This window comes from Neofelis nebulosa, chromosome 5 (assembly GCF_028018385.1).
Source record: "Neofelis nebulosa isolate mNeoNeb1 chromosome 5, mNeoNeb1.pri, whole genome shotgun sequence".
Taxonomy (NCBI): domain Eukaryota; kingdom Metazoa; phylum Chordata; class Mammalia; order Carnivora; family Felidae; genus Neofelis; species Neofelis nebulosa.
Window position 1 is genome coordinate 22505857 of NC_080786.1, and position 26308 is coordinate 22532164.

The 26308-nt window shown below is 40.1% G+C and overlaps 1 protein-coding gene across 1 annotated transcript in view; it reads right to left on the bottom strand.

The window, feature by feature from the left end:
• Positions 1-26308, bottom strand: part of KCNH8 (potassium voltage-gated channel subfamily H member 8) — a 355709-nt gene that overhangs the window by 39558 nt on the left and 289843 nt on the right. Inside the window, exons 9-11 of the mRNA XM_058729774.1 lie at positions 22725-22924; positions 21598-21847; positions 15188-15402 (exon numbers count right to left, since the gene is read on the bottom strand). Of these exons, the coding sequence (XP_058585757.1) occupies positions 15188-15402; positions 21598-21847; positions 22725-22924 (665 nt within the window). The remainder of the gene's footprint in view (positions 1-15187; positions 15403-21597; positions 21848-22724; positions 22925-26308) is intronic.

Below are 26308 nucleotides of genomic sequence, written 5' to 3' on the forward strand. Positions count from 1 at the left end.
CTCTAAAGGACCGTGATAGAGGGCAGCTTCTAAATGACCAAATGCATGTCTTTCTTAATTAAAGCACTCTTTGAAACGTAAGCATGAAGAATATTGTGTTTCATAGCATTTACACTTTTGCTGAATAGTCAACAATTTCTAGGTGAAGAAGAAAGTCTCACAGTTAGTAGATCAGGGCTGAACTTAGGTTACGGTTTTGTTGTACTCAAAGGTGATGTGTGGCCTGGGTGGCTCAGTCAATGAAGCTTCCGGCTTCGGCTCAGGTCATGGTCTTGTAGTTCGTGGGTTTGAGCCCCACGTTAGGCTCTGTGCTGACAGCTCAGAGACAGGAGCCTGCTTCGGATTCTGTGTCTCTCCCTCTGCCTTTCCCCTGCTTGCACTCTATCTGTCTCTCAAAAGTAAATATATATATATATAAAAGGTGATGTGTGGAGCACTGTAAGGAAGATATTACTGATTAATTATATATTGACTGAAAACAAGTCTTCGTGAGAATTCACAGTAGGCGTACAAACCACTGAAATTTAGGAAGAAATGTGTCTGATTTGGTATTTTGCCTCCGCTAGTGGTGCTCAGGGAAGTCCCCAGAACAATAATTGTCATAGATCAAATATGCCTGATACATCTTGTTTCCTTCTCTGGGTCTCTCTCGTAACCACACTGTCGTCCAAAGTCTGTGAAGAAATCATTCCCCAGTTATTTATACAGTAGTTTGTCTTTTTTTATTTTTTTCTTATGTAAATTTGTATTTTGAGCCTGAGATTTCATCATAGGATAGACTTTTCCTTAACCTGTTAAAATAAACAGTGAGGGACTTAGGGGAGAGATTCGTGGGGAGATGTGAGACAGTGGCCCTTTTCCTGAAATTACACTGTGTGGTCAAGATTTTAGGGCTATCATGTGGCAACCTAGTCACAGAGTAGCCATGTCCAAGTTTGTATGAAATCACAATGGTATCCACTGTGTAACTGCTCTGCATAAACATGTGAACACTGAATAAAGCATATCCATTTAGAATGGGCATGACTTCTTAGAGTAGGGCATTCTAAACTTTGAGCTAAGTCAGTTACTTATGGGTTCATACAAAGACATCATTCTTTTACTTACCTACATGAAACCTATACATATACATCTCTTCAGAACATGGGGTGCCTGTGTAGCTCAGTCAGTTGGGCATCTGACTCTTGATTTTGGCTCAGGTCATGATCCCAGGGTCATGGGATCAAGCCCCATGTCAGACTCTGCACTGAGCATGGAGCCTGCTTGGGATTCTCTCTCCTTCTCCCTTCACTCGTGCTTTCCCTCTCTCTCTAAAATAAGAAATTTAAAAAAAAAAAAGAAAAGAACAAACTTTCTCTCCACGTTTTAAGGTGATTATGTCCATGATTGCAAAATATGCACCAGTGACTTTACTGGAAGATGATGCTTTCACAGTTATTTACACAAATTTGCACAATTCTGGTCCTTCAAGTTTCTAATCTCCTGGATCAGGCTGTGCTTGTTAAGTCGTGTCTTTGGGGATGGCGGGAAACTGGCATGTCGGATTCTTTGAAGGAACAATTCTGGCCTTGGTTGTACTGTAAAGACATATTGCTTTTAGGTAATAAAGATGCTTCCAAAATAGGTCACTTGGAGGATGGGCAGGGCAAGGTGGGGAGGGGAGAGTGGGGAAAAGAAAAATAAGTCATTTGGAGTCCCACAGTGGGAGTCATATATTTCCTATTCATTTCCATTAGGTCTTTAGGAGGTGTAACTTCTACTTGAAACTGGCTCTGAATCATTGCCTTTAAGCCTCTCCTCCGGTCACGTTCCCTTTCTGCAAATTAATTCAGAATTTCTATTTTTTTAATGTTTCTTTAGTTTGAGAGACAGAGAACATGGGTGCACGCATGAGCACTAGTGGGGAAGGGGCAGAGAGAGAGGGAGAGAGAGAATTCCAAGCAGGCTCTGCGCTGTCAGTGTGGACCCTGATGCGGGGCTTGATGTCCCGAACTGTGAGATCATGACCTGAGCTGAAACCAGGAGTCGGATGTTTAACTGACTGAGCCACCTCGTCCCTTGTTCAGAATTTCTAAATAAACATTAACTTTTCCTTGGAGAAGTAATATTAAACATTACCACGGTAACATTACCACAGAATTACTGGTAAACTGAAGGTCTTCAATTATTATTTATTTAGAAAAACTGAAGAAAATTTTAAGGTATGAATACCCTCCTACTTATCAACAAATTTGGAATAAAAAAATAATGGAGGGGAGCCTGGGTGGCTCAGTGGGCTAATCAGCTGACTTTTGAGTTCAGCTCAGGTCATGATCTCATAGTTGTAAGATCAAGCCCTGCATCAGGCTCTGTGCTGAGCATGGGGCCTGCTTAAGATTTTCTCTCTCTCCCTATCCCTCTGCCCCTCCCTGCTTATGCTTTCTGTCTCTCAAGAAAAATAACAATTATAAGGTAATACTAGAAGGGCCTATGACTCAGACTGGTGAGTTGTTCACCAGCCGGTTAACTGTTCACCAGGACCTATGCATCCTGTTAGTGGCACCACTTGATGGGATTTCCCAGACTGCTTGCACTGAGGGTGAACCACGTGACTCATTCTGGCCAATGGAGTGTGAGCAGAAGAGATCCATGTCATTTGTGGGTCTGGCCCCTGAGTCATACAAGGGCAGCCTCTATTCTCTGTTTCTTAAACTGGTTGGCTGGCTGGATACAAAAAGCCTAGTGAAGGACTCTGAGTTCCAGATGACTCTGAGGCCTGGTGGGGGGGGTGGGTGGTGATGGGGCCACCAAATAGAGGAAGACTGGCTGCCCGAGTCCTCAAGTGAGAAGCTGCCACCTGTACACGGATATGAATGAGCTTTACTGTATAACCCATTTATTCTACTTATCGTATTAAGTCACGGAAACTTGGTGTTATTTGTTACAGCATTTAGCCTGACTCAACTTACGGTTTCTTAGTGATCATCCAGGCCAGGGATGAGGAACTGGAGGCCTACAGAAAGACAGCAACTTGTTCCAAGTCATACAACTTCTATGTGTATTGAGTCTGATGCCTAGCATTCGTGGGTTCTTTTTGACAGAATGCTGTTTGGGTTTTTTGCTTTTTTCCTCAAATATAATGCTAACACTCTGTCCTATCAAGATGAAAGTGTGATTAATAAGAGAAAAAAATATATAAACAGTACAACCTGGAATATAACCATGATGCGTTAGCCCTAGTCAGACTTGGGACTGTTTACAAATCCTGGCAAAATGCAGTGACACAGATCGGTGACCATATGCTCTGCTTTTAAAGAACTTAATCTTCCGGGTGGAACATATAAGTGGGATTACCACATCACTAAAAGCTTAGCATCTTGCAGATGTTCATCGAAGAATTTTTGCTTAATCATTTTCCTCAATGACATGGGAACCAAATCCTTTAAACCCCAATTCATTTCACAGAACGGTATCTCCACGGATCCCTCCGCCCTCCTAGAGTTACCATGAGTACCACATGCTGGCCTTCCAATTCATAATCTTGAGGCACTTCACTCCCCACCGCCCCCCCCCCCCCCCACTTGGCATCTCGTTTGCTTCCTATTTCTGACTCCTTGGCTACTGTTTCCTTTAGTCAAAGCCGCCACTCTTTTGGCATCCCAGAATGCTGGGCTTAAATGGTGAGCAAATAGATGCCTACAATCTGATGAGACCGGAGGCCTCCAGATCTGCCTGCCGAGCACAGTCTGTGCCGCGGTGTAAGCAGACTGTCTCCACCATATGTCATCGTCTCTGCTGTCTACACCCTTTTGGGGAACTTCATGGGAAAAGCGTTATTAGAGATGTTTATACTAGGATTTTGTAATTTGTTTTTAATTTTAATTTAATTTCTACCAACTTAGCTCATTTAGAGCAGTTTTAATCATACCACCCACTGACTCGATGTTGTATCTGTCGAGTTTGGGTTTGGGATTAAAGGGCTAACTGAAGAGATGTCTTACGTGCCCAAGGATGATCTTTGAAAGATCCCAAACGGTGAAATATATACTGTAGTAAAACATTCAGGATTATTCTAACAAGATGCAGGAGATCAAATATTCTTGAATAGAAAAACAGAATAAAATTATGTTTTCAAAAAATCCTAACATACACACTGGTAAAATATTTGAAAACTGACTGCGAAATGTTAAAAATATTGCTGGTTTCATCTATATTCTTAGTCCTCCTCCATAACTGTGTGTATGTGCACATAAAGGAAGGATGGAGAACATTTTGTTTCAATTGCTAAGAAGGCCTCCAACTTTTTTTTTAACGTTTATTTATTTTTAGAGAGAGAGAGAGAATGAATGTGTGTGTGGGGTGGGGGGAGGGGAAAACAGAGAGAGGGAGCGAATCCCAAGCAGGCTCCACACCTACATCAGTATAGAGTGTGATGTGGGGCTCAAACCCATGAACCAGAAGATCAAGACCTGAGTCAAATCAAGAGTCGGACACTTAATTGACTGAGCCACCCAGATGCCCAGCTAAGAAGGCGTCCAACTTCTTACAACAATGAAATGGAGTCTGAAAAGAGTTGAAAAACTATTTTGTACATCTGAAATGATAGTTCACGTCTGAAACTTCAGATTTACTTTCCAACATGGAACAAGGGAAGGATGAAGAATGATTATATGCAGAGAAGACTGAAAAGCATGTACTTGAATGGGAAGACATTCTCCCAGAGCTAGTTGGTGACCAGGGGGTTATTTAATAAATAGATGTATTTAGGAGCACATGACAGCACAAATACTAAGGGAAAGGACAAGTTGGATGGCCAAGCTACAATAGTTGTGCTGTCTTACTCATTCTCTTATTAATGAGAGGTCTTTCCGGAAACAGGCACAGGGGGTTTTTGATGAGACATGACAAGTAATAGCATTAAGGTTAAGAAGATTAAAGTGAATGTTATTCTGGAAATTCAGGATAGCTTCTGCTGTAAGTCAGGGTGCCTAAAGGAGACCAACCCTTTATAGGAGAATTATGTTTTGATTTATGGTAGAGTGCTTTGGTGGACAAATGTACTAGGCTGGGATTCAGAATACCAGAATTGGACTTAATTTTATGATTCTTTTATTGATTCTTTTACTAATTCTGTAATCTCAGGCTGTGCACTGCTTGGGCGCCCGGTTCCTTCATCTGTTAAGCAAGGATTCAGGGGTGATGCAAAGATTAAAATTTAAATTAAAGGAGGTATTGGAAACAAACTCCCTTGCTCATAATACATACTTAAAAAACATCAACATCTTTTCTCGGTCAGAAGATGTGCTACTAAATATGCAATTGACAAGAGAAATTAAAACCTGATGAGATACATTTTGATATTTTTACTGAATCTTATTTGAAACGCATACTCAGAATGGTTGAGGGAAGACTTCATCCCAAAGTAAGAGTCTACTTTGTGCAAAAGGGAATATTCTAATACATTTAGGTATACAATTCACTTAAGTTATATACCTAACCAATGACTAGATTTTTCATTCTGTGAATGAATACATTTTCTTTTCCCCTCCCTTTAAGTCACTTGTCATCACAGGAAAAAAACTGAGTTTTAATAGATGGTACTTAAGATCCCTTCCAATTCTAACATTTTATTGTTCTGTGGATATGGAAATATATATGAGTGAATGAATTAAATTCCAATAAGCATTCATCAAGTACATACTTTGTACCGTGAGTTTTACAAGGAAAATGATTACAAAGATAAATAAACATAGTCATGGTTCAGAGAACTTATATGTATACAACTGAGTTCTCCACTTATAATTTGGTTGAATCCTTTAATGATTTATTTTGTAAAAGCTTTCTCATTAAAGTACAGCATATGGAAAGAACATGCACGGATAGGAAGTGTACCGTTCAAAGAGTTATAGAAAAGTTCTGTGGTTCATTTTCTCTTATGTGTAAATCTTATTTTCCTATGGAAACAGGTTTCCCATGAATCCACCATTAATAAATAGAGCTGGCATTCACTGCTCATAGAATTAAGGGACAGAGGAAAAACATATCCTTTGTTTTGATGGATCAGCTTACACTAAGTTTCCATTGGGTTTAGGCTTCAGGTGGTTTGGGACTGCAATTGCAGTGCCTGGCCTCCCTTGCTTCCTTGCTGAAGGACTCTGGGCCAGTTTCTACCTCTCTCATCTTTAACTAGTCTTATCTAGTACATGAACTCAGCAACTTATGCCCAAGAATTTTATGAGAGTAACGTAAGGCAATGTTCGTAAAGTGCTTAGCCTACAACTTGGTTCACAGGAGTGATTATGCCATCAGCAGTGTCAACATCAACTTCACGTCACAGAGCCTTGTCATGTGGGTGGGCTCTGTGACCACAGTCTACCGGAGAATTCAGGCGCAGACTCTGTACTTCCACAGATGGCTTAGACAACCGTTCAAAATGCAGTGCGGAATGGAGGATCCTGAGTAACAGTGGGGCAGGGTTGAGGATTCCTGACGGATGCAGCCTAGGTAATTTTTCATTTTCAAGGAATGTGCGGAAGTTCAGTCCTGCCTCTGTGTGTGTGTGTGTGTGCAAATCTGACATGTTTTATTACAGGCTGAACATCTGCTGCTCCCTGCAGGATGGGAGCAACCAAGGAAGTAGGGAAAGAAACACTTTTCTGTCTTGTTTATGGGATGGCAGGTGGCCTTTTTATCCTCTGACTTTCCCAACTCAGCTAACCCCTGCTTCCCCCAAAGAGCTTAAAAATCTAAATGTTCACTGTTCAACTTGCAAACACAAGTTGAAATACCCAGATGTCCTCAAACTGTGGTTGATCTCTTTGCAGAGTATGCCTCATGCTGTTTGATTGACAAATGGCTACACAGGAGAGAATCCAGAGGAGATGAAACAAGAGCCCATTCAGGGTCCTTTAAAGCCTTTTGTGTGTTCTTTGCTTGTTTTTATTTTTAATTTACGTTTAAATAAGATTTGACTTCTAAGAAAATATTGCTGAGATATGTTTGTACAACCTATAATGATGTGATTACCCACAGTTCATACAATCACTGACTTTGCTTCATTTGTCCAACAACTACCTCTGGCCACCCCCCATTTTTCTGGATCCTTCTTATCTCAACTCTTCAGTCCATGGGTTGCCATGGAAAACACCATGTTACTTCAATGTGCTCTCCTTCCATCCCTGATGCCTCACGCAAATACTCCCACACACAATAACTGATGAAACCTGGGTAGGCACTTGACATGAGCTGAACCACTCATTCTTTTTTAGGAATCTAGCATCAACGAAGAGAGTCCCAGTTTAATCTGCTCCCCACTCGAATTGAAGAGTTGCTACCTGTGACCATTTCTTGCCATTTGGATAAAGATAGAGGGCATGATGACTGAAGGAGAAAGAAATGGAGAGGAAAAGGAAAGTAAGAGATGTGGAGAAAATCATAATGTGATTATAAGAATTTCTGAGATCCAGAAATGTGTGCACATCTGTGTGTGTGTGTGTGGGGGGGTGTGTGTGCAGGTATGCATGTATATTTTATTTAATCCCATTAGCTACATACATTAGCTATGTATGTATATTTTATTTAATCCCATTGGAATACTTACAATAAATCTCTGCTTCTAGTGATTGATTCAAGTCGAGTTTTTATTGCCTACAGTCAATGTCCTTATTCTGAATTGCCCTAAAACTTACCAGAATTCTCAGGCTGGCCCTTTTGCCAATGCCCCACACTAGCTCTGTCCTAAACTAAGAATTTAAAAAAGAATCAGTGTGTGGTTTGAGAAGAGGTAAGAGTAACCCTTTTTTCAGTTTTCATTTCTCTGAGGCAGGGGACTAGGCAGGAGAAAGAGAACTTCAAGGTTGGAAAGGAATGTAAACTTGGAGTCCCGTGGCATCCATTCCACCCTGAGATCTTTCGGGGGAAACAGATGGGGACAAGACTGATAATAATGGAGGGAACGAAGCAGTGAGCCTGGGTAATCACTTAGAAAAAAAGAGGACATCGGGTCTTTTAGCAAGTAAGGTGTTCACTAAGTGCCGTAAGTTCAACAGCAATCTTCATTTACTGAAAGCCATAAACATAAACACAATGCTGGGCTCTGGGGATACCACCCAAAACACAATTGTTTCCATCAAGGTAATATGTTTGCCAGCAAAACTTCTGAATCCATTGGGAGAATGGTATGAGAAGAGTTTCAGAACACAGAAAACATACTGGATGCAAGTAAAACTTCCAGGCCATTATCTACGGAGCTTTTCCTGGCATATCTGACACCATATCTTAAGTGCCATGAAAGTGTATGCTGGGTAACACACTTGGCTACAAGATATTTTTTGTTGGGAGAGTATTTTATTTTTTTTAATTTTTTTAAAAAAAAAATTTTTTTTTCAACGTTTTTTATTTATTTTTGGGACAGAGAGAGACAGAGCATGAACGGGGGAGGGGCAGAGAGAGAGGGAGACACAGAATCGGAAACAGGCTCCAGGCTCCGAGCCATCAGCCCAGAGCCTGACGCGGGGCTCGAACTCACGGACCACGAGATCGTGACCTGGCTGAAGTCGGACGCTTAACCGACTGCGCCACCCAGGCGCCCCGGGAGAGTATTTTAAAATACACAACTGACAAACAAAACATGTCTTGCTCCCAGGATCATAAGGAAAGCTGACACGATCAAATGACACGTGAGCCCTTCATTATGCAATTTTCTAAGAACAATTATCTCAAAAAGGTGCAGAATTAATTATGTTCTCTTATTACACAAGACTGAGCTAGCAGATGCACACCTACACACAGGCTACTCTCGAGGAGCTAAGTAGCTGGGCTGTCAGATAGGATTTTTTAAATTATTACTATTCGGTAAATCATTTTTAAGAAAATTGCTTCCAAGCAGCCCAATCTTATTCCAGTCTGAAATGGGAACTAAATTTAAACCAACTCTCTCCTTTGGAAATAGCTCCTTTTTCGGTACAATCTCGAATTAAATTGTAATATAGTCACATAGGCGGCAAGAAAGAGATGTTGGCAAATCACAGACTTCACTTGAAAGATCTATTCAGGCTTGTTTGTATCTAAGGGAGGACGCACAGAGTCAAACCTCCTGGATGCAGTACAGCTTAATTACATACGAGTTGGTCCAGTGGACACACCTCAATAATGCTTGGGAATTAGATGCTTTTTCCAGTGTTATTTGTATTTAAGACAGGGGCTGTCTTCTGAGAACTTTAAACAGAATAAAGATTCACCTTGGCGGATGAAAGACGTGGGGTCCAGACCCAGATGGAAATATAAATTCACATTCAGATGCCATTGAAACTAATGCTAAGGAACATGAGCTTTACTTGACCAGATTCCACCACACACATCAGAGACCCTCTACATCACAGTTTCCTATGAAGTGCAACAGATCCACGTGTTAGATTTTGATGAAGCATTTCATAAAATAGATTAGCTGCTTTACTAGACCCTGGCATTTTCCACGTGGAAATTCATTTCACTCAAAAAGTTTGTAGCTTCATTCCCCGGGCAATAAATGTGAACTGAATAACAGTCCAGAGTGATTTAATGGTTAAAAGTATTGATTCTCTACTTTCTGGGGGTATTAGTGTTGTAACAGTCCACCTATTTGTACAGAAAATGCGTGTGTTAGCTTAGATTTGAAGGCAGATCCTTTTTCATTTAAATACAACTTACTATCCCAAACCCCACCTGGAGGATTACATTACCTATACTGTAAGGGTTTTGTTTTTCCTTGTTATTTGGCTTCAATTTGTCCTACGGCTTTTGAAAATCTCTTGCTTTGAACTTAGGGGAAGCGAAAAATTCCATTTCCAATTTACCTATTCTTTCAATTTGTTCTTTTAAATCTTACTATTGATACTTCCTTTGGCTTTGTAACTTCTTAGAAATACAATTCTGAATTCCCTTAACTTTTTGTTCCGTTTTATTTTTTAAGTAAGCTCGAGGCCCAATGTGGGGCTTGAACTCATGGCCCTGAGATCGAGTCATATGGTCTACAGACTGAGCCAGCCAGGCGCCCCTCTTAACTTTTCATTTTAAATTCCATTTACTGGCTACTTGGTTGATGCTTTTAGGACTTTATTCATTTTCTCAAAATTTCACAGAAGTTCCAGATCGCAAAGTAAACTTTTTGACGTTCATGCATTCAGTCATTGAATATATATTAAATGTTAATTCCACATTAGGCTCTGACTTAGGCACTGGACATATAGAATAAAACAACGCCTGCATAAAGTAGACATTCTAGTAGGAAGAAGTGAACATGAACAAGAAAATATACATATTAAAATAACTTAAGATCTTGCTAACTGCTATGAAAATGATAAACAAGATTCTGTGCCAGAGGATAACCTGGAGAGGCAAACTCCAGAGCAGGTGGTCGGTCAGGTAAGGCAAGAGGAATACCATTGCAGGAAGAAAGAACACATGTAAAGGCCCCAAGAGGCAGGCAGGAGCCTGGCACATGAAAGGAAGGAAAAACAGGCCAGTTTGCTGGGGTGTAAGGCTGGACACAAGATGCCATCGGATGAATCTGAAAGGCAGGCAAGTGCTGGAATGCCTAGAATCTTCAAAGTTATGGTGGGGAGCCTGGATTTTCTTAATAGTCCATGAGGACCCATTGAAATATTTTAAGCAATGGACCGACATGATCCAATTTATAATTTGAGAAGATTGCTTCTGCGGCCTTGATGTGAGAGAGTGGTGAGGAAGTAAGAACAGAGGCAAGAGAAGCATTCATTATATTGCTTCTCATTTATCATGGTCAGATATCCTTCCGCACCTACCATACCTACACACACACATACACACACACACACACACACACACACATGCCCGCAACCCCCAGGGATGAAAAGTTGACCCTTCCATCAGCAGGAAACTTTTCACTTAAATTCATTCCATTTTGTTTATTCCATTCCATTATGTTTAATTATATATGTCTTAACTATTGCCTATGACCACTCTGGAACTTCTGAAGCAAATTATGATTATATATGCATTTGTTTCACTTGAGGGTCACTTGAGACTTTGAAGTATTCAGTTTTATAACTACACTATTTAAGCATGGTTCTTGGTCTATACAGAGAGTATATGTCAGTTGTGGGGAACTAGGATGTTATAATGTTGAGGCTTGAGGCAGCTATGACAGGTCAGCACCTCAAACCACCCACGTATGATCCCATCAGAGTGGAAAGAGGCTGCTGAAAGTACATGCTCCTCACGGGCTCCCTTGTCTCCGCCTCGGGAGCCTTCTCTGAACTCTGGGCTAACCTGTTGTGCTGGATCGGAGATGGGCATTCGAAGACCTTCACCTCGAGGTCACTGACCCTCAAGAAACTGGGGAAATAGCCCTTCCTAATGAGGCAGGAAGCCTGAAGGAAGAGACTTCATTTTTTTATGCATGACAATAATGAAAAACTGAGGAAAAAACACACTGAAAACGTAATAGGTTTCATCACCGACGAGCCCCTCAGTAAGAAGGTATCATCCTTTTTCAACAACCATTGCAGTTTGTTGCTCCACAACCACAACGCCACCGCCAAGTTCATGTGGACCATGTGAGAAGCACTTAGGTATTTTATATGTAGCCATCGAGCCCTGATTTTCGGTGCATTAGCATGAGTAATTTTTGAAAGCACATATTTTAGATACACGTCCGTCATTTCATCACAAATTCAAAATTCTTATATTAAGGCACTAAATTTCACAACCAACAATACCTGAGTCTGTGCTAAAATCAATTTTATAGAGTTTACCATGAGAAGCAGTGAAGCAAATTTCTCATAATCTGCATAGACAGGAATAACTAAATTAATCTCTGTCCATATTGGAGCCATCCAGGAGATATAAATAAGGCAAATATAGAAAACACTGGGTGCATAAAATGCATAATTAGGTCCAAACCATGCTAGTTAGACTTTTCACAAACTTAGAGTGTATTTTACAGATTTCAATTAATTTTACTATGAGAACGGTCATTTGAAAGTTACATCATTTATCATAGTTCTAGGAGTTATATCTTGCATCCATATCCCCTTCTAAATTTTGACTATTTCTTAAAATGCTTTTATGGCCTTTATTTCAAAATGGGTTGACCATCAGTCTTCTCTTTACCCAGATGTTCCATGTCACCTAACAGGGTAGTAGGTACAGGGGCAAAAGGTGAATCCAGAAGGCAAAATCAGAAAGGTGACAGACAACCAAAGAGTGGGAGTTAAACTAATATGGGTCAGCAATAATGGGGAATCTGGAGATGAAGAGAGAGCAAGAAGAGTGATGACAGCAGCAAGAAAGGGCCGAAGGATATATAGACACATTACATTTATATCGTTTGCATTTCCCTTCTGCAAATGTTCCTTCCTCTACAACCCACTGGTCAACCTTCCACAGAAGCTTCAACCCACTAAAAATCCTGTGGGATTCGATATTTTTATTTGTGTGAACATGTAAGGAAAGGGGCTGGGTTTCACACTGGTCTGACAGCAGAGTTGCAAAGCAAAGCGAGAATCCATAATCTTGGGTTACCATCAGAATACGAACTCGCCTAGAAGTTGTAGTATCTTTAGAAAGAGCAGAAGACTTTTCCCCAGGGTATGGAATTATGGGGAAGGGTGGTCCAAATTTAACTAGCCTTCAGAAGGCATAGCATCCCAAAATCTATACAGAGAGAGAGAGAGAGACAGACAGACAGAGGGAAGTTTTGAGTGATAAATGATTAGGAAAAACAAAGCAATAAAGGTTTTGGAGGTAAGCTTCAGCTTCCCTTTGCCTTTAAAATGCAGCTGATAAGGGACCCTCTGAAAAGAAGCGATACTTATGATTTAACGAAATAGCTTATATTGAACTAACCCTCTAGTAAAAAGTAAAGCTGGACAAAATACACAAAACAACTGTTTGAAAGCACTGGAGAACAATCCGCTGAGGGAAGACTTGAAGGGTTGTGGTCCCTGAGAAAAGAGGAACACACAGGTGCATGCTCTGCATTTACCCAAGTATCTTCTTGAGGGAATTTGCTATTTCATTGTGAGGTGGAAGAGAGTAGAATAGAAAGGAGCGGTCTTACTGGCTAAGGAGACAGAGGATGGAGTTCAGGTGAACAAACCACCTGGGATTTGAGGTGTGAAATCCCAGGGAATAGGGAGGCATGAGCCTAACGTGAGCCTGCACAGGGCAGCGCTCCAGGAGACTCAGGACAAAACAGCAACCGGGAGGTTAATGGCAGAGTAGAGGTCTCGGCCACCACACAGTCCGGAGGAGAGGGAGGGTGGAGTTCAAGCCCCACCTGGGGAGGCGCTGGTAAACATCTAAGGCTTTTAGTTGAGATGCCGGAAAAACCATGTCTTAGAGCCCTGGAGGTTGGGTGGAGCTGAAACAGAGCAACCTAACAAAGCCGAAGAGGAGCTCTGGACAGAATGGGAGCGGTTGGCTGGACCTTGATCTGCCTGCGAGAAGAAAACCTAAGCCTGTTTGGAGGAAAATAGTAGAAACAATTTTCATAAGTGACATCTACATTCAAACAAAAGTATGTCATCTGCTAAAAAGAAGGAACCGAATGACCACAACGAAACCAAACAACGCAAGAGAAAGAACAGTGCATGAAAATAATCCCAAAGGCAGTTCAGGTATTGGAGTTCAAAAATCCCTATGATTACCGTTCCAGAAAATAGGGAAAAAAAGGATAAAAAATTCAATCAAAGATATGGTATATGGATCTTTAAAAAGGAATCAAATAAAAGGAAGGCAGGGGTTGAGATCCAATATTTTCTACTTTACTAGGCTGAGGCATGTTGGCTATTACTCTCTGCCCTCATTTCTTCTTTCCTCTTCAATTGCTTCCTCTAGCACACCTCCACTTTTCAAAAATAGTTGTCACGTTAGGCTGTCGTAGCGACTACAAAAGACACCTGTTGTTTTAAAAGTCCATCTGTTGAACTGGAAGATATGGAAGTGTCTTCAGTAAGAGACAATGTAACCAACAGTTAGTGTATAGATTTTAGAGTGACAGATATCTGTGCTCAGGCTCTGTCCCTACAAGTCCATGAGATTATAAACATGTTACTTAGCCATTCTGAATCTGTTTTCTGCTCCATAAAAATTGATGGATACTTACCTTAAAAAGTCACCGCAAGCACTAAATGAGAGGCTTTATCTAGGCAGAGTGCAGAGCACAAGTAAGTTCCCCCCAAATATTGATACCTCCTTTGCTGTTGGCTACCGTTAACAGAGAGAAGCACACATTTAAAACTGGTTAATCTTGAACTTCGGAATGGTGTGCCATCTACATATTGACTGTCATTTGAGATCCTCAACCAAGATGAAGTAATATACAATTTGTATCCTTTCTCTGTCTCCAAAGTGAGGACTATTAATGCCTAACAAAATGCCTGCACAATATGGGTTAGTCAAAACAATAGTTCCTCGGGAAAAAAAAAAAGGAGTATTGCAAATATCTGGGACAAAACTCAAGGCAGCAGATTAAGCCTTTGTTGTTACAGAATGCTATGCATGCCCTGGCTTGCCTTTCAATAATCATTCCTATTAAATCATTTGTGTCTCTGACACATCTAATGAAGTCATGTTCGTGATCAGCTTAATCACAGGATGTAGCATAGTACCTATTTTGTTAGGAAAGCTGTTTGTATAAACTGAAACATGCAGCAAATACATAATTTCATAAAATACTCATTATGCTTTCAGCGTGACAATCTTTGGCTTGAATCCTTTTATGCATATTTAGTCATTTTAAGATAGACTGTTTTGGGTACTGGTTAACAAAAAGATTATTTTTGAGCAAACTCCGTAACAAGCAAGTGGAACGGTAAACAATTACTAACATAGCAAACCCTGAGCCATTTTTCTAGCTGAATCTTGACATTCGGGAGAAATCACACATTGGTAGCTAAATCTTATGTATCACTGAAACGGAGTCTAGTTAGAAGCACGTGAAAATAAACAGGAAAGACGCTGAATTAAGGGAGGTCATCTACAAATAATACTTTCCTAGAGCATTGATAACAAACTGCAGGCTTGACTTCTGGCTAATTATTTCATTGTTCGACTAGTGGTCGAATAATCATACCTTATTCATTCAGAGACCTTTACAAGTGAAGTCATGACATATGCTTTTTACTGTTATAAATGATCTCCAGGCCCCATGTTTTAGGTCTTGGCACTAATTAGAAGTGAGACTTACATCACTCTCGTGACCTTCTCGAAGGTTGTATGTGAGGTCATGCTGAATATCTTCCACGAATTTGTGAGCATATTCTGGGTAAAGGTCTAGCACTTCAAAGAGTCCTTTGAGGATGATGCACTGAAGATCACAGTAGGTTAAAGCCTTCACATCTGCGTTGGTCTTGATCACTTGGTCCTTAATTGATAGATTTGCTCCAATTAAGTCTCCTTTCCCTTGAAACAGTGAAAAGAGAGACAGGTTAATTTTATTTTATTTTATTTTATTTATTTATTTATTTTCAACGTTTTTTATTTATTTTTGGACAGAGAGAGACAGAGCATGAACGGGGGAGGGGCAGAGAGAGAGGGAGACACAGAATCGGAAACAGGCTCCAGGCTCGGAGCCATCAGCCCAGAGCCTGACGCGGGGCTCGAACTCACGGACCGCGAGATCGTGACCTGGCTGAAGTCGGACGCTTAACCGACTGCGCCACCCAGGCGCCCCGAGACAGGTTAATTTTAAAGAAAAGCAAGCTGAGACTGGCGACCTCATCTGACTTATAGGCATCACTTGGCTGAGATGACACCACAAGGGAAAAAGAAACCTCCATCTCAGCGGTGTTGAGATTCGGGGCCTGGTAATTCTTTGTGGTGGGGGGTTTTCTGCACAGTAGAATGTTTAGCAGCAGCTCATATCCCCGACCCCCAGTGGTGACAACCCAAAACACCTTCAGATATTGCCAAATGTCCCCTGGCGGGCAAAACTGTTCCCAGCGAGAACAGCAGTCTAGGGGGTAAGGGCTAGGAGAGCCAGAGTTAGGAACTGTTAGGTCACAGATGGGCTCCAGACAGTCCCTCAGCATCCCATAAATGACTTTAGACAGAGAAGTTGACATCTGTGTCACAGTTGCCTCAACTCTTCAAGGGACATAATAATGGCTCTGATTTTTTTGAGTGCAAAAAGCCTCGAAACAAGACCATCAAACGTGTATTACTACTAATTTTCATTCTAACACAGTAAGGTGGGATTCATCATCAGCTTTCTAACATACTCAGGTTGTTTCATCTACCTCTAAACATGTCTACAAGACAGGAGGGCGAGGAAGGTGAGCGTGCCCTGCCTCCCTCTGCTCAGAACTGGGAGGCAGACATCAAGTATTGCGCGTCATGGACGGTGAAATCTACTACATAAAAATGTAAAACATAAGCTGCAGTTCTAATGCTCTGTGACAGTGTGAAAGCCCAATTTCCCCATCAAAAAAGAAAGCGAGTAAATAAAAGCTATGAGCTTTTCGCTTGTGCCACTGCAGGGAGAGAGACGTATCACCATTTGGTGGCCTGTGCCCACCCCACACCCAGCACCCCTGATGCTCTGCGTGTAACACCTCAGCCTATCAGTCTTTGGCTGGATTCACCTGCCTGGAACTAGCTGGCTTCCTTGAGTTTACGATTAGATAATATTGGCCAATGTATTTGAATCTTTAAAATCTTTCAACTGATTTGAATCAGTTTCGCTTAGCAGGAAGGTGAGCATAAACGTAAAGAGCTAACAAAAAAACCCTGATTACAGCTTCAGATTTTAGACACAGCCATTATCAGCATCCCTGTGAGAAACATGAAAGAAAATCCATTCAGTTCTCACACAAACTTAGGTTAAATGCTGAAATAATATGACCTAAGTTCACAGAGGATACTGGCATTAGATTCACGGCTACAACGTAGGAGTTTCTTTGCTTTGTCCTTCTGCATGGGCTTTAAATTTCATTATTTTTTTAATGGCCGCCTGCTCCATTTCAGAGGGAATCAACAACCAACAACTGATCGACAGAAAAACCACGAAGCAAATAGTATCTTTGGAATGGTATACAACAAATTGCCCTGTCCTCCATTCAATTAAGTTTTTAACTTCTACATTTTCATTCCTTTATCGTGCCCAGCATTTCAGGAAGCAAAGCCTCTGACTTGTACCAGACTTCAATAAAATTCTGTTTTATTGAATTTCACAGGAAAAGAAACATGCCAAATTAACCATGAACACCTGAAATGTTCATAAATATGTAACAGATAAAAATTGAACATCTGGAAATTGTTGGATTACATCTAAATATTATCTTTGAATTAACATTAAATTTAAACTTTGAAATTGAGCCTAGTTGGCCAAAGAAAAAACAGGGCTAAAATCTATACTTACAGATGCTAAGGGAGTAAACAGCCACATGGTGCTAGAGAAGTCAAGTTGGATTTAAATGTTGTCACCAATAACGCTAACCTTGGAAATTCTGTTTCTTACATATTTTATTAGAAATCTAAATTAGTGCTCAAAAACTCAAAGTTGGGCACAGATGTAAATATATAGCCCAGATGCTCTGAATACAGCAAATTTCGAAATTTGTATATCTCAGGAGAATTTATCACGATGCAGTGTCTTGCCACAAAGAAGATTTACATTTTTCTGTGAAGCAACTGCTGTTTGGAGTGACTTTATTTATTTAAACATTTTTGAAAAATGTTTATTTATTTTTGAGAGAGAGAGATAGAGTGCTAGTGGGAAAGGGAAAGAGAGAGAGGGAGACACAGAATCTGAAGCAGGCTCCGGGCTCTGAGCTGTCGGCACAGAGCCTGACACGGGGCTTGAGCTCGCGAACCGCGAGAGCGTGACCTGAGACAAAGACGCTTCACTGACTGAGCCACCCAGAAACCCCTATAATGACTTTAGAGTTATCATACTTTCCTACCTAGGGTGACTGTAGCATGGCTATTTAAGCCACAATGACCCCAGCTATAAAACACCACCAACATCTTGCCAAACTTGGCATCCTAGAAAGAATTCCAGTTTATTTATTCATTGAGTGAATATTTATGAAACACTGACATGTGTTGTGGACACTGTTGAGCCCTGGCAAGATGAGCACTGGTAAATTACAACATGGTTTGCATCCTTGCTGATTGTACGGTCTTATGAATTTCTCACTATCATGCATTAGGACCTACATCTAAGTTTCCTAATTACTCTAAGTCCTGGTATCCTTATTTCTAAAAGAAGAGCAAGATCTCTATGGTCCCTTACTACTTCCATTTTTCAGAATTCTATTATTGATATTTGCTAGCCAGTTATTCTTCCACAGGGGGTGGGGGTAGCTGATGAGATGCATCTGCAAACTGTCCAGGTTAGAGCAATAACATGTTTAATTATAATTAGGCAGACTAACACCATCCGTGAAGAACACATTTATCAGTGCTTTGTCATTTTCTTTTAAACAACAATGAAGAAATTGGTGGAAAAACACAATTACCAGGACATGAAATGAAGGTGTGCAAAGCAAACAATTTCTACCCCCATAACAAATTCTTGCCTCTATGTCAACTGCCTCCCCAGGCATCAGATTAAGAAATGCCTTCATTGGGGCGCCTGGGTGGCGCAGTCGGTTAAGCGTCCGACTTCAGCCAGGTCACGATCTCGCGGTCCGTGAGTTCGAGCCCCGCGTCAGGCTCTGGGCTGATGGCTCGGAGCCTGGAGCCTGTTTCCGATTCTGTGTCTCCCTCTCTCTCTGCCCCTCCCCCGTTCATGCTCTGTCTCTCTCTGTCCCAAAAATAAAATTAAAAACGTTGAAAAAAAAAATTTAAAGAAATGCCTTCATGTATTGATTGGACAACTGAGGTGCTTGAATAAGTTATGGCTTGACAGCTGTTTGGTGATACTTCCTCGCTACAGCATTATATATTAATTCATTTTGTTGGCAGAGTGAACATGTATTAAATATCTACAGATCAAATGTGAAGCCATGTGCTTAAGTGTATCAAAGTCAGTATTGATTTTAATTGGCCCTATAAGACAACATTACCACAGGGAAAGTAAAATACCCAATCTCCACTGAAATAATGTTAATCACAGGGATAAAATATTAATAATTCGTTATCCTTGTTTGGGTTTAGTCCCAATACCACACAGGAGTATTTAGAATGGTCATGTGGCAATTTGCACTTAAATCATTTTTGATGTTGTGGAAACGAATATGTGAAAATGCTAATCATGAAAATCATAATTTATGGAGGAAATCGGGGCCAAGAGCAAAAGGCAACGGATTAAATCTTTCAGCTGTGAGTAGAATGTTTTAAATAAGAAAATCCAGTTGAATTATGTATTACAAACAATGCTAATTACCTAGAAGCCATCACATTTGTACCTATTATGTTCTAATGTTATGGCGGTTGCCTTCATATTCCATTCCTAGTATCGTTGCTAGTTACCAAATGTAAAAATTCAGCACAATTATGGGGAAAAACCACATCATATGTATTTAAACATCATGCATTATTTTGGCTTACAAGCATATGAAGCCATATAGTTCTGGAAAAATAACTATATGCCCTTTTAAAAGCAGGCTATGTCAATAGGCAGGCTACAAAACTTACATAGTCCTAAGAAAGCCCATGGAAAGGTATGCTATGATTAAAGTTAAGTTTTTGAAGCAAATTCAGAAATAATGATCAATTGTAATGTAGAGCCATGAAATAATAAGAATGATTGGCCTTTAACTTCACAGAGTTGAGAAATGAGCAGGAATGTTAAGTCTCTTAAAAACACACAAGCACAGAGAGCCTCACTCTAACACTGATGATGAACTGGCCAAGTTGAAAATAAACCCAGTCGCTCTTCTGTCAGTACTTTTCTGTTCAGGAGAAAAACATAAGAGGGTGAGTCAAGAGTTGAGCCAAAGCTCTGAAAGGCAAGCCCTACCTTTTCCCTGGTACGAGGCCGACTGAGTAAACATGAAGCAATGGGAAGCACCTGTTTATTTCACTATTCCCTAGCCTCCACTCTTCCCCTTTAATTGGAGATAATCACACCAACCTAACGGGGCAGTAGGATTTAAATTGGATAATGGATATAAAACACCGGGCTCATATTAGGGAGTCTCTAAATTTTAGTTCTCCTTTCCTTTTCCAAAGTATAATCTGTCTTGAAGCTTACAAACTAGAATCCAGTGATAGCAGGCTTATAGGGATGAGATAGAAAAATAGGCATTGCTTAGACGTAGAAAAGAGCACCGGAGATAGAGTCAAAAAACCTAGGTTAGCTTTGACTTTGGAAAAAACAGAAAACACCACTCTTATCTGTCTCTTTGTGTTAGGAAGGCTTAAGCAAGACCCGATATGTAAAAATATGTTGTAAACGGTTAGGCTGTTTCTAAATCTTAGTTCTTGAATATATTAAATATAAATTAGCCCCTTTTTATGAACACAAATTCTAAACAGTGGCGTACGACATTGGTGTTCAAAATATATTTAGATCACAACCTGATACGTTCGTAAGCCCCAATAAATATTTGAATAAACAAAAAACGAGTGATTTCAAAAGAAGTACACATAAAATTGTGGGTAGGAATTTTTCTATATTCACTCTACGTGACACCTTTTGTCAGCTGACCTTTATATTTCAATGAACACCAATTAGGTCTTAAAAGTTGGGAGTCAGTTTTGTGGTACAAAATCTTCACAAACTGTCTTGTGAATTTTCTTTGAGGAAGTTAAAAAAAATAAAAAAGAGGCCTATGGCCACCTTGACAATATTGGGTTAGTGACTGCAATGAGAGCTTATCTTCAGTGCATAATCACTTTTGTGTTATTTCTAGCACAGATGGAGCCATTTTCATGTTCTCCTCTGACTTTGTTCTCCACAAAAATACAAAAATGCCCCTTTAAAATTGACCAGCTATTTCACTAAGAGGCAGCAGGCATCATGACTAATAATCTGGCTTTAGGAATCAGAAAGAACTGTGTTCATTTTCTTATGTTATTTGGGACAAATGAAGTGAACATACTGTTTAGTCATTTGTAAAATAGGGTTAATATTCATTCTGCTGGATTTAAACAAATCTTTTTCATGTTTATTTATTTTGCGGAGAGAGAGCGCAAGAGAAAGTGGGCGAGGGGTAGAGAGTGAGAGAGGGAGACGAAGGATCTGAAGCGGGCTCTGCCCTGACCGCAAAGAGCCTGCTCTGGGGCTCAATCTCACTAACTGTGAGATCGTAGCCTGAGCCAAAGTCAGACACTTAAACAACTGAGCCACCCAGGTGCCCCTGGATTTGTTTTTAATCCAGCACTATGAATCCAGATAGAGAGCGAGCATGCCTATGTGAGCAGAGGAGGGGCAAAGAGAGTGACGCTCCACTGACTGAGCCACCCAGGCGCCCCAATACTGCTGGATTTTTAACAAGAATGAAATGCTATGTTGAATGTGGAAACTCAGTATGTGGCAGAACAATAATAATACAGAGTTGGCAAATTAAATCCATTCAAATTTGCCTGATTCCATATATTCATCCAGAATTTTCTTACTCACAATAGCAGTACCCCTCTCCCCCCTTTTTTTCTTTTTAACTTATGCTCTAGGGTAAAATTTCATGAAGCTTTTCAACTCCGACGTACCAAGAATAGCCAGCACCATGCTGTCTTTAAGAACTTCCATGGAGCCTGAGCATACAAAGTAGATGGCCTGCAAAGCATCTCCTTGACGCAGCAGATACTCCCCCGGAGCACAGAAAGAGGTTTTGATGTGTAGAGACAGAGACCTGAGGCAGCCCCGGCTGGCACACTCAAAAAGGGACAACTGTAAGATCTCCTTGTTCAAATGCATAGTGATGTCAGAACGCAGCTCATCTGGAAAGTCTTTCAAAAGCTGTCAAGATGAAAGAAGAAATCAAGTTGGGGTAAGTCTAGTCTAATTGATTTACTCTGCAAGACAAGGGGGTGTTCTTCCCACTGTTTGACCAATAAGAGTATAGAAGAGGAACTATATGTATGTGATAGTCCTGGAGAGATTTTTTTTTTTAGTGACTGTGACCCCAGTTAGGTGCTAATTAAAAATTAGCTGATAATAAGGCCGGGGAAGTAGAATACATTAATAAGATTCTGGAATGAAAACGTATGGCATACTGTGACATGCTTCTCACAAAGACTCCTACTCGGGACAGAAGATATGGAATTTGGGCCCACTGGTGTTTCCTCTAGATTATGATCACACGAAGAGAAAAGAAACCAAATAATTACTTAAAAGTATGGATTACTAGCTTGATTGGGAGGGAGCGGTTGTAGCACGTTTGTTTGATTTATAGGATACCTTTCTTACAGTGGTGGTCTGGAGTATTCCTGGGAGTCTACAGATAACATGTGTGCTGGAAGATATTTTCGGTTTTACTTTGTTGGTTTTAAAGGCACACGTTAACTTGGGTAATCTCAATTCCAAGATGACACCGTTTAGTAGTCATAAGAATTGGTTCCTCCGAAGAGGGCCAATGAGGATGAAAGTTAGGCAATCCAATTGACCAGAATAGCAAATTAACATAAAACACTGGTCAATCCAAAGTGGCATAATGAAAACATAAGCCAAAGCAGATGAAAGAAGATAGACTGGGTTTCGCGAGGGATTAAAAAATAGGGATGAGGAAGTTGGTAGACGTGTACTTCACTTCCAAGACCTGAATTTGAGCACCTTGCTTTTACCCAAGAATATGTGCTTTCTGCCTGAAAACCTCAGCATGAGAAATGAACATTACCTCATTTGAATCTATTCCATTGTTGACTGACCAGGTTGTTTGGAAATATTCGAGCATCCTCTGCTTGAGCTGCTGGGGCAGGTGATGGACTCGTATAAAGTCCTTCAGATCCTTAGTTCTAGTGTGATAGAGGGACCATCTGGAATACATCCTCTGTATGATCGCGGTCACGTTTCCAAACACCAAGGCGTGCATCAAGGCTAGAGAAGACAACACAGCATACAATGGGAGAGAACTATGACGGAGGGGCTCACCCGTTAAGTCTAAATTTACAGTTTATAGATCCTGAATTCAGCAGAGTATGTTGATGTGGCCATGTTGATACAGCTGTTTTGGTACAAGCGTTTTGGTACAGCCACTTCGCCATAGACTGCATCCTAACGTAGTCATTTTGATCAGAGTTAAAATCAATCAGAATAAAAATATCTTCCAAAAATCCTCAGTAATAGGCAAAATTGACCCACACTTAATCCGTTACCTGCCATTCTGGCCAGGACAAACTTTTATTTTGTACTTTTCGCATCTACATTTTTAACAGGTATAGTTTAATAACCATGATAAAATAATTTTAATATAATTTCATAAAATAAACTATAAAGTTATAGCTCAGTGGTTATCATAATAACAAATACATTTTCAAAATTAGTCTAAGTGGTTAGCCCTAGTCTTTTCCCCTAAGCCATCACTTAAAATTAGTTTTATGATATTAAATATGACACATTTTTATTAATAAAGGTATGGAGAAAGTGGTTAGAAATGTAACTGAGGATTTTCTGAGCAATCTGAAGCTGAGATTAATACGGCTCCAATCGCCAACCCCACTTTGGCTCTGTGGTTACTCCGTGGTTAAATTTTAAGGGAGATATCAAAAAATCTGAGACCATTAAAGAAACAAATACATTCACAGAGGAAAACTGGTATTCTGCCTAGTGTTATGTTGCCATCCTGAGAAGAACCAGGTGGTACATATACATAGGACTCCTGTTTTGATGAGCTTTCTCAGTCAGATTATATTTAATCCCCTATTTCTTTTTTTTTAAATATGAAATTTATTCTCACATTGGTTTCCATACAACACCCAGTGCTCATCCCAACAGGTGCCCTCCTCAATACCCATCACCCACCCTCCCCTCCCTCCCATCAACCTTTAGTTTATTCTCCGTTTTTAAGAGTCTCTTATGGTTTGGCTCCCTCCCTCCCTAACTTTTTTTTTTCCTTCCCCTCCCCCATGGTCTTCTGTTAAGTTTCTCAGGATCCACATAAGAGTGAAAATACATGGTATCTGTCTTTCTCTGTATGACTTATTTCACTTAGCATCGCGCTCTCCAGTTCCATCCACGTTGCTACAAAAGGCCGTATCTCATTCTTTCTCATTGCCACGTAGTATTCCATTGTGTATATAAACCACAATTTCTTTATCCATTCATCAGTTGATGGACATTTAGGCTCTTTCCATAATTTGGCCATTGTTGAAAGTACTGCTATAAACATTGGGGTACAAGTGCCCCTATGCATCAGCACTCCTGTATCCCTTGGGTAAATTCCTAGCAGTGCTATTGCTGGGTCATAGGGTAGATCTATTTTTAGTTTTTTGAGGAACCTCCACACTGTTTTCCAGAGCGGTTGCACCAGTTTGCATTCCCAACAGTGCAAGAGGGTTCCCGTTTCTCCACATCCTCTCCAGCATCTATAGTCTCCCGATTTGTTCATTTTAGCCACTCTGGTGTGAGGTGATATCTCAGTGTGGTTTCGTTAATCCCCAATTTCTTACTGAACCGTCCCCTTTCTGAAACCACCACCCGATTATAATAAGATAGAAAACTTGGTTCACACGAATTCAACAGTTGGTGGGGATTGGAGATGGGTCTTCTACCAGAAAAAAAGGGATTTCTAGGAGTTGCCCAATGTAGGGAGTGGTCAGAAATCTTAAAATCAGAAAATTCAGGACAGGAATTTGCACTAAATAGTCATCAGCCAAACAGAACTGGAATGGCCCCTGCAGATGCCATCAGATAGTCCAAGAAGGTCTTCGACCCGCCTGGGGCTGTGACATTGGAAGACGTGAGGGCTGGGTATAGTTACATTTATGGGCAGATCAAGTCTCAGATATTCAGATTTCAGCCCAGCAGTTTTTGGTTAAAAAAAAAAAAAAAGACTACAAATCTAGTAGTTTGTTTATTAGGAGCTCTCCAAGTGTCCCTGTACCAAAATCTCAATGTCCAAGGAGCTCTGTTAAAGTTTCTTACATCAAAATGGATACATTTATGCAAAAACACCAACATATTACTGCATCTATCTTCCTGAATCTCCATCCTATTTCAGGATAGCCCCAAATAAAATTCTTCCTTTCCTCTACATTTGTCAGAATGTATGGATCACTGGCATACTAATTTCGATCTAATCTAACATTGGAATTAAAATTCTTTTAGGTTATATATCATCATTTCTCTATGAAAGATAGGATCACCAAGTCTATAAAGACAGCTGGTAATAATAAGGAAACCCTCAATATTTTGGAAAAGTTACTAGAATAGGGTTAAACTTAGGGTCTACATACAGGAGGAATATAATGTTGCAGAGAGAATATGGACTTCAGAATCAAACACATCGGGATATGAAACCTGACTTTGGCACTTCCTAATTGTGAACTTGGGAAGATACATAATTCCCATACGTGGATGCAGTTCCCTTATATATAAATGGGCATAGTTGTCCCTTATTCATAGGGCTTTTTTGAGATTTAAAGAGTTAATATATATATTATATAAATATAAATATGACATTTATTATTATTTAAATATAAAATTATATTAAGTATAAATCTATATTTTTTAAAGTGCCTAATATTTTATGTGAAAAACGGGTGCTCAATTTATGTTCTTTTTCCCCATGATAGTGAAAAGCATAATCATGAATTTTCAACACACTCCGTGGCGTAAAATATGGGGGGAAAGACTCAGGCAAGGTTTTCCAGCAACCTCGTAAATATTTAAGAGTGGTTGTTAGTGGGAATGACTTCTTGATGAAAGAAATTCAAGAAATATTTAGTCAGTTCCTGCTCTATACAAATGTAAGCAAGTGTATATTCTCCCCAAGTTTTCAAAAATGAAATGTTTTCCAACAGGTCAAAACTATCCTAAGAAAAATGTGCATTACCTAATAACTTACTGTTGAATGGCTCTTGGTAAATTCCAAATTGAGATCCGTTCTTCTGTAGGAGCACAGTGGCTCTGGGGTCAAATATTTTGTTTGGAAGAAGAGCCCTCTATTTCTGATAAACACTCAGCAAAGAAGAGAAGTGATTCTGCTCCAAGTCAAAGAAATTAAACACCAATTTCAGGCTCAGTTAATATACTTATGGGCTCGGTGTGTGGAAGGCCCTACCGTCTGTAAAAGTATGTAATGGTCTTTCATCGAGATTAAACTGAGTACTGAGAACAATTCTATTTCATTTATTTTAACACTGCCTTCCTTAATTACGTGTATGATTTTAACTTTGCTTTGCTTAATTATAATGTGTGTAGAGCACTTAAAGTAAGAGAAGTGATATGTTCAGACCGTTTACCATCCTGATTGTACATCAT